The sequence below is a fragment of the Equus przewalskii genome, chromosome 5 (assembly GCF_037783145.1).
Source record: "Equus przewalskii isolate Varuska chromosome 5, EquPr2, whole genome shotgun sequence".
NCBI classification, from domain to species: Eukaryota; Metazoa; Chordata; class Mammalia; order Perissodactyla; family Equidae; genus Equus; species Equus przewalskii.
In genome coordinates this window covers 72,349,278-72,358,114 of record NC_091835.1, presented here as the reverse complement: position 1 = coordinate 72,358,114, position 8,837 = coordinate 72,349,278, and the positions used below count along the sequence as shown (strand labels likewise).

The 8,837-nt window shown below is 56.2% G+C and overlaps 1 protein-coding gene across 1 annotated transcript; it reads left to right on the top strand.

The window, feature by feature from the left end:
* PPP1R1A (protein phosphatase 1 regulatory inhibitor subunit 1A) lies at nt 1–7,945 on the top strand. Its single transcript, XM_008538534.2, has 7 exons — nt 1–225; nt 3,996–4,056; nt 5,080–5,117; nt 5,455–5,518; nt 6,133–6,288; nt 7,164–7,270; nt 7,817–7,945. Exons 1-7 carry the CDS (start codon nt 142–144, stop codon nt 7,820–7,822), a joined length of 516 nt encoding a protein of 171 aa, XP_008536756.1. The 5' UTR covers nt 1–141; the 3' UTR covers nt 7,823–7,945.
* The last annotated feature ends 892 nt before the right edge of the window (nt 7,946–8,837 follow it).

Below are 8,837 nucleotides of genomic sequence, written 5' to 3'. Positions count from 1 at the left end.
GCCGGGGCCCCGAGGCCGCGAGCTGGGAGCGCGGAGCCGGCCGCCGGGAGCCGAGCGCGCCGGGCTGGGGCCGGGGCCGGAGCGGAGCGAGGAGGAGCGCGCCCGGCCCAGCCCCGCGTCCCGCCGTGTCCCGCCCCAGCCATGGAGCAGGACAGCAGCCCCCGGAAGATCCAGTTCACGGTCCCGCTGCTGGAGCCGCACCTTGACCCCGAGGCGGCGGAGCAGGTGCGGAGCAGGGCGGGGCTGCGGGGGACTCGCCCCGCAAAAGACGAGGGACCGCTGGACACTGGGATCCGGGATCCCTGCTGGGTCCTCCTGGAGCAGTGCGCCCCTGAGAGGGCGAACGCGCTTCGTCTGGGGGTCTTCTACCCCCTCCCCCACCGTCGGAGCCCCATCTCCCTGTCTGTGCTTCTTCGAGATGGACAGAAGGACGAGCGCCTCCCGGCGAAGGCTGTCCCCGCGAGAGTCGCTCTCTGTCGCCCCAGCCCTGGGGGAGGGGGCCTGCCTGAGGACACGGCCCCCCACCCCCCGCTCCCTTTCGCCAGTCTTGCATCCCCCGCCCAGTCAACCCCCGCCTGAGTTTCTGAGCTGGGTGGGGGCGCTGAAGGGTCCTGGCAGCAGTGCGGGAGGGGTTGGGGGTGAGGGTAGGTCATGGAGGGAGCCTGGTGCAGTCGGAGTTGAAAGAAGGGAAACAGCCCTCCTAGTCCTCTCCTAACTGGGGGCGACCCTGCAGGACTCCAGGGAGTGAGAACAAGAAGGGGCTGAGGAACACGGAGAGGCCTGGGGCTTTGGGGAGAGGCGCTGTCCGGTCTGCAGACGGAGGCTCCCTTCTTCTGCAAGTCTGGACACGTGGATCCTTATTCCCAACTCCTGCCCTTTGGAGCGGGGAGTGGGGGTGGCATGGAGAGAGTGGCACGGGGAATCCAGAGGCAGAAGCGCTCTAGGGTTGGGGTCTGCGCTGAGCCACACACGACGGAGAAGCACTGTGCTAGCCCTGGCTCAAGGGGTGGGAGTCCAGGGCCCAGCCTCCTGGCCTAGCCTATTTTTAGCTCAGAGCAGCCTGGCAGAGGCGGCAGTGTGTGAGAGTGTGTGAGCAAGTGTGTCTCAGCTCAGGGAGAGTGAGCATGTGTGGAGAGGGTGACCACCCGTGGTCATTACTACCTCCCATTTACAAATATTTGCTCTTTTGCTCATTGCTCCATCTCTTCTTGTATTCTTTGTCCGTTTGCCTAGACATCCCCATTCCTAATGAATATCTGTTTCCCACAAGGTCAGTTCTCTATTTCCCCCCCCGACCAGCCGCCAGGGCTTGGCTGGGCCTCCCCACCTGAGGCAACTCTGTGAGCCCGGGGACTGGACGGGCTGGGGAGTGTTCTTTCTGTCGCTCCAGCTGTTTGGCAGAATGCGGCCTGGATGTGAAGGGAAAGGGGAGGCACACCCTCTCCCTGTAACTTCAGCTTCAGAGTGTGGGCAGGGGTTAGGTACCTGCATCTCCATCCTCTCCCCGGCCTGGAGGGAGCTGCATCTAAGGTGTGACAGTAGGAGGGACTGTGGTGAGACCTCAGACCTCCTGAGGACGAGGAGGGTGCAGAGCCCCTAGCATGGGGAGCGCTCCCTTGGGGTCAGCAAAAAGGCTGTTAGGGCTGCAGGCAGGGACTGGCTAAGATAACTTCAGACCCAGGAAAAAGGGCCCAAGTGTGGGCTTTGGGGTGAGGGGTGAGGTTCCAAGCGGAACTGCCTTCCACTGGCACAGACGGGTCTCACGGCCTGACACCTGCATCTGTTTGGTGTCAGAGGAGGCAGGTGTAGGTGTGGGTTGGGAGGAGAAGGGGGAAGGCCGGCTGGTTCAGGGGTCTGCGGGGCAAGGGAGGAGGCTGAGGCAGTGCTAAGGAGCCAGAGGGACAAAGAGAGCTGAGACATGGGCCTGCTTTTCTCTCATCTTCAGAAATCTGTGTCTACTAGGCCTGAAATTCTACCTGTGGTCTAACCTCTGTCCCTCTTGCTGTGTTACCCAAGTGTGTAAGCAAAAACCTCCAGGCTTGGCAGGAGCTTCTAACCCAGACCGACATGGGAGGGTGGAAGGGGTTAGAAGCTCTGAGTTATGGAGCACAGAGTGGCAGGGGATGGCAGGAAGCCCACAACTACCAGGTCCTTGGCATGACTGGTTTGGGAATAAATCAGAGGCAAAGGCACCAGTGTCCTTGAGCACTAGGATTGGGGGAGTACATGAAAAAGAAGAGGCCGTCTACCTGTTTCCTAGTAGTTCAGGTGCCTGGGAGGCTTCAGGAAGTCTGACTTCCCTCCTGCTGTAGGTCATCATAATTCTCAAGGACTCTGAGTGCTTAGAAATCTTGTCCAAGGCAAGGAAATTGGATAAGGAAGGGACCAGTCCAAGATCACAGGGCCCCGCTGCTGTCTCAAAGGCCCTTTCTGTCATGCTTGCAGTCTCCTTCTCAGGTTCCCAACAGCCTTGAATCCCCACCCCACCCTCCCTCTGTCTCCTCCACAACCAGCCCCCTCCCCCAGGGCAGGAAAGAAATGGAAAGGAGGAGTCCTCTCCTGGGAAAAGGACGGCCCCCACCCCACCTACGTGATGCACACATGCCCGCCTGCTGGCACCACACATTTGTACCAGGAATCGCCAGAGACGGACACACAGCTAATGTTTGTGCAGTGCGTACGTGTATCGTGTGTGCGCACACATGCGCGAGCGCGCGCCACACACACACACACACACACACACACCACACAGGACTGGCACTGCCAGGGACCTTGAAATGTCACCAAAAACAGATGCCGCTGGATTCTGCTCAAAAAACAGAGCCCTACCCCCAATGCACCCCCATTCTATGCATCCTGTTTCTTCTTTCGGGAGACTGCCCCTCGCAGACTACACTGCCTCTCTCACCATGACTGGTACCCACTCTTTGGGCACAGAGAAGGGCAAACGTCCTACCACCGCCACCCCCAACGGTAATGATACTAAATAATGGACACACAAAGATAGGAATTTGATCATTTGGGGTCCCCACCCTAATCCTCTCAGCCCTGGAAATTTTAGCCCCTTTCCCAGCCCCGTGAGCCTTCCCTCCCCTCTTATGCCCTGGAGGGAGCTGCAGGGACTCCAGCCCCATGGTCCCCCTCACTTCCAAGCCTCTAAACAGTCCAGAGAAAGGGGAAAAACTACATGTCCCAAGAGTCCTTGGACTGACTTCAACAACAATCAACTTTATTGGCAGCATGACAAAAGAACAGCGGCGGAAAAAGAGTCTCAGAGGCTCAGCGTCAATCAGTTCTTATATGTTAATTTCTTAAAAGGGAACCCCTGAGCCCAGGATAAGATTTTGCAGCTGAGCTTTAAGCCCTGACCAGAGTGCTGCCTAGGGCTTCTCCTCGTGTTATATTTACCACGACAAGGATTTCGCAGACCTTATTTCCTGACAAATGAGAAAGGCAGTGTGTCCAAGGACAGGGAGGACATTAGGGAGGGAGGGGCATGGGCCAGGGGGATGCACATTCAGACCCACCTTTGCTGTGCTGTCCTCCCGGGCGGGCCAGCGGGTGGCATGGAGACAGAGGGGTGCTCTCTGCAAGTGCTGGCCCAGAAAAGGTTAATGTGTGTTTGAGGGGTGGGCTGCGAGATGGAAGGAAGAGCCTGTGTCCTCTCGGGTTATTTCTGACCATTGATCCAGGATGGACGGAAGGACAGCAGGCCAGAGATCGATGCGTAGAGCAGATTTAGCTGTTGAGATGGAGTTAGGGCCAGGGCTGGGGGAAATGCTGAGACAGAACAGGGGGTGGGAGTGCAGGGGGTAGGGTTGGTCTTTTGGGTCCCAGAGGAGAGGGATGGACCCAAGAATGTTCACCCTGGGACAGCAGGTTCAAGGTAACATGGCATTTTTTAAGGTATGTTAAGTGGGTGGCCTGGATTGTGTTGCTGAGTGGTGTTGGGTGGGGCTTTGACGCTTCCACATGAACTTGACCTCTTCCCTCAGATTCGGAGGCGCCGCCCCACCCCTGCCACCCTGGTACTGACCAGTGACCAGTCATCCCCAGGTAACCCCAGGGATGGGTCGTTGAAGGGAGTAGGGCTGCTGAAGACAGCTGGGTCCCAGTGAGAGAAGGGGGGTGCTAGACAGAAGAAGGACAGATCTGAGCAGTCAGAGAGTCCTCAATCCCAGAGGCAGGAAAGTGGTGGCTGGATTAGCAGGAGGATTTCCTTGGCTTTGGAAAGAAGGAGCAGTGCTAGGGAGGGGAGGGAGAGCACCTGGTTCCTAGGCCCCCCAGGAATTAGGGTGGTCAACTGAGTGCCAGTTGCTGTGGCAACAGCCTTCCAGGTTTCTCCAGCAACTGAGATGCTGCTGCCCCCACCCCCAGAGGCAGTGACAGCTGCGAGGGGGAGGGACCGCCTCCATCAGCTATCTTGACGCCCCCAGAGGGGAAGGGGAAGGTTAGAAACAGCTCAGAGAACAGCTGGCATTCTGGTCACCAGTGTCCCCATCAGGGTCTAGGGAGAGAACAAGGTCTCAGAGAAACGTCAGGGAGCTGGACAGGAGAGTGGAAGAGGTGGTCATGCTAATAAGCTAGACCGGACTGCAGGATGCCTGAGTCCCCAGCTGTCCTCCAGCTACTGAAAAGGTTGGTACCTTCCTGGACCCTGCACAGGATCATTTTGCTGTTCTTTAGCCAGTGTTCCCTCCTATGCAGGGTTCAGTTCTGGACCTGGGGTGGGGGTAATGGTTGCCAAGAGAAAAAGATATTTCAGAGGGAGGAAAAGGGCAAAAGGACCACAGATCCTGCCTTCAGGAGCCTCCAGGTCTGAGGCAAGGATGTAGGTGCAGATTGACCATAGAGTCAAGGACAGGACTAAGTGCAGGGAGAAGGCCGTACAGCAGAGCAGGAGGGAGCTGGAGCGAGTGGGCCTGGGGTGGCCACCAGGGCCAACTTCCTAGGGGCAGATGTGAGGGACAGATCAGGAAGGAGGTGACTGCAGAGACTCCTCCCCTGGGGAAGTCAGCTCCATGGGGACCCCCTGGATTTCCCATCCTCATCACTTTCTCCTTTCCCTGTTCCCCTCAGAGATAGATGAAGACCGGATGCCCAACCCACTTCTCAAGGTGAGCTGGCACCTCCACTCAGCCCAGCCCAGCCCAGAAAACCCACAGACTCATTAGGGGATTATTCCTCAGAGCCCCCATCTGTAGGACCTTTAGACTGCCTCTTCCCTGCACCCCCCCCCCCCAATGTGTGTGAATGGACGCCCCACACACACACAGTCTCCTTGCTCACTATTGTCGGGTGGAAGGGGAAAGGGGGAGCTGGGGAAGCAGGAATTTTCTTCCCCCACTTTTTACAGCCCACACCCACCCCCCCATCTCCAATCCAAAAGCATGGCAAGGTGGAGGAGGCGGGCGAGAAGGGCTGGCACCCACCTGTGCTCTGTGTCCTTCACAGTCCACTCTGGCCATGTCTCCACGGCAGCGGAAGAAGGTGACAAGGACCACACCCACAATGAAAGGTTCGGATGACCCTTCCCCTCCCTTCCTTCCCCTCTGTGCCTGAGGCTGAGCAGTAGACCCGATGACCCCTTTGGAAGGAATCCTTGGGAAGTCATGAAATCTGCCTTTATTAAAGTGGAGTTGTTGCTAGAAAAACTGGGGCTGAATTGCAGCTCTGCCACCGCCCAGCAGAGTGGCCCCGGAGAACCTGCCTAACCTACTGAGCCGTGACTACTGCCTCACTGTGGCAGTTAAATTAAATACAATTTGTGAACTCACATAGAAGCGAGGTCACAGAACACAGAAGGTATGCAAATATTTCTTGGCTCTAACTTGAGTTTTCTCCTGCCCCCAAAGGAGACCACTTATCCCAGCAAGTTAAGGAGGATCTTTTGTTCTTAAAGCCTCTTCCCTGGCCCTCCCTTCCCTTTGAAGGTAGTGCATTTTATTGTCTAGCTTTAGTCCCTGCTCGCTGCCTAGCGGATGTCCCTCCTTGTTCACATCTCAAGGGACAGGAAAGTCAAACCACTTGGCAATGTCTGGTGACTCTTTAGCAGGGCTGTTGAATTGGAGGGTCCACAGAGGAGACTGGGCAGTCATGTCCAATGTCCTCCCCCTTCCTCTGTGCCCCCAGAGCTCCAGATGATGGTTGAACATCACCTCGGGCAACAGCAGCAGGGAGAGGAGCCTGAGGGAGCCACTGAGAGCGCAGGGACCCAGGAGTCCTGCCCACCTGGGATCACAGACACAGAAGCGGAGTCAAGGCTGGGCACCTCTGGGAAAGCACAGAGTACGTTCCGGCTGGGGAGGGACCAGCCTAGGAGGAGACAAGCCTTACCCACGTGGGAGGGTTCCAGGAGGAGCGGGAAACTGGAGGATTTGGCTCTATCTGCACCTCTTCACCAGTCCTTACTGATTGGCACCAGCCCCTCCCACCATAATGGGAACAGCACGACCAGGCTAGAATGCTGGCTCTGCGCCTTTACCAGCCCGGAGGCTTGAGCAACTTACTTAACCTCCATCTACAAAACGATAATGATGGTGCCTATTTCATTGGGTTGTTTATGAAAATTAAATGAGACTGGTTCTTGGCCCAGCAGCTGAAACATACAAAGCATGCAACAAATGGAAGCCGCTGGTGGTGCGGTTAATACATCTCCACAGGCCCTTATCCCCTATGTATTCCACAATTCAGAAGTATCCCAATTGTATGACGGCGATGCCGTATATATCCTACATATTTCAGAATACCCCCAGCAGGGCACCCTGTAATCAAACACATTAATATTTCTGCAGTGAAATGAATGGTCTCCCAAAGGGGGATAAATAGACTATAAATAGCCTCATATCAGTTCAGGTCATGTTTAGCCACACACTGAGATTGCACCCAAGCTTTTTAACATTTCTGAGAGGGGTTGTGGGGTTTTTTGGTTTGGTTTGGTTTGGTTTTCAGATTTCTGATTGCAGATAAAAAAAATTAGTGAACCTCCAGTAGTAACTGTGATCAGAGAAAACCCTGTTGGTCCTGCCCGATTGCCTCCAGCTTGGTGCTGGGCTCCTCTGAGGGGTCACTGGAGTATAGGGTGGGGTGAGAGAAGCAGCCCCCTGTCTCCAAGCCCTCATGAAGACCACCTCTCCCTCCCACCACACATTTTCCCTCCTTAGAGCCTGCAGAATCCACCCCTAAAACTCACGAGAGGGGCAGTGAGAAACCCAGCACAGAGAAAGCCTCAACCCATATACCACCACTGGATTCCCAGGGAGCCAACTCGGTAAGACCCCAGGGCTGGGCTGCCCGCTGTACAGGACAGCAAGCTGTGTGGACAGGGCCAGGGCTGAGATCTGGAATCAGGGAGAGGGAAACAAAGGACCAGCTGCAGTCACTGAAAAACTATTCTGTATGGCAAGAGGGCTTGCATCTCCTCTGACGGGCAGACGAAGAGAAACGGGATTAAGCTGCAGCAGGAGGGATCGAGGTTAGACTGTATTAGGACTTCTGGCTATGGGAATGGGTGGGAAGGAGACCACAGATTTTCTGATAAAGGGCATTAGGAACCGAAAGGGAGATCTTCACCTGTCTAGGCCAGGTGAGCAGCAGTCCTGCCCAGAGTGGAGTCATTGATGGAGTAATCTGGGGAGCTTTGATTTTACTGTCCTCCTCCTGCACAGACCAGACCAGGGTACGGAGACTGGGTCAGGCATCAGGAGTTAGATGCTCGACTAACGGGACAGGACGGCTGGGCAGACCAGCAGGGGAGGGACAAGAGGGCCTCTGGCCTCCCGCTCACCCTCTCTTTCTGCCCCCAACCCCACAACAGGTCTGAGAGTGAAGCAGGTATCCTGGGATCAAGACTGCAGTTGGGAACGCATGGACACTGGATTTCTTATTTCTTCACTTTTGGGGAAAATCTCTTGTTTTTAAAAATTGATAAATTTGGTGTTAGGTCCTTGGCATTTTCTTTCTTTCCCGACTTGGACAGTCTCCTCTCCCTCCCCTCTCATCCTGCCCTCTCTACAGCGCCCCCCCTTCTGCCCAGCTGCCTGGAGAGGAACTTGGGAAGCTGGGCAGGAGCCTTGAGAAGGACGTTCTCCCCAAGCCTGCCCTTAATTGCTGCAGGAAGAGACGGGGGTCAGATATGTGGGAGGACTAACTTCCAGGGTACAAGAAGGAAGGATGGCCAGGGTTCGCTTTTCTTTTTGAGGAAAAGATACAACCACCTGGCAGGGCTGCCCTGAAGCTGCAAGACAGAGCTCTAAGCCCCATCCAGCTGTGACTGTGCTGTGGGCGCCGTCTGCTGGACAAAGGGGAGAACTGCACCCACCCTGGCACTTGGCCCGTGAAAGGGGTGTGGTGGTGTGTGGATGCTCCTTGCCTGCCCTCCCAGCCTCAGTGATTCCCCAGCTTCAGGATTGCTCCTTCCTCCAGCTGTGAGAAGACCACCCCCATTCCAACCCGTTAGCAAAGACGGATTGAGAACACAGTGGCTATTAAGGAAGAGGCCCTTGCTGGGAACTGGAAAGGTCACCTCCCTTTGTCCTAGACACCAAGGGCCCAGGGTAAAAGCCAGGAGCCGAACATCGGTGAAGAAACTTCCTCAGACCCCCACAGCCAGGCCCCTCCTGCCCACTGCTTTTGACTTTTCCAGGCGGTGGAGGAGGAGGGGAGGCAGGAAGGCAAGATTCGCCCGCCTTACAGAAGAAGCAGTGCGATGGAGAGAGCAAAGAACCTCGCAAGTGTAAGATCTCACTTCTGCCATCCCTCCTGTGTGCCCTCGGGCAAGACCTCACCTCTCTGGGCCTCAGCTTGCCCCCCTATCTATGTAATAGGGAGAACACCGC

Bases quoted from the DNA above. Each gene is read 5' to 3' on its own strand.
- PPP1R1A (XM_008538534.2), top strand. From the start codon at position 142: ATGGAGCAGGACAGCAGCCCCCGGAAGATCCAGTTCACGGTCCCGCTG. The intron at 4,057-5,079 runs GTAACCCCAGGG...TGTTCCCCTCAG, and splicing joins CAGTGACCAGTCATCCCCAG to AGATAGATGAAGACCGGATG. The intron at 5,118-5,454 runs GTGAGCTGGCAC...TGTCCTTCACAG, and splicing joins TGCCCAACCCACTTCTCAAG to TCCACTCTGGCCATGTCTCC.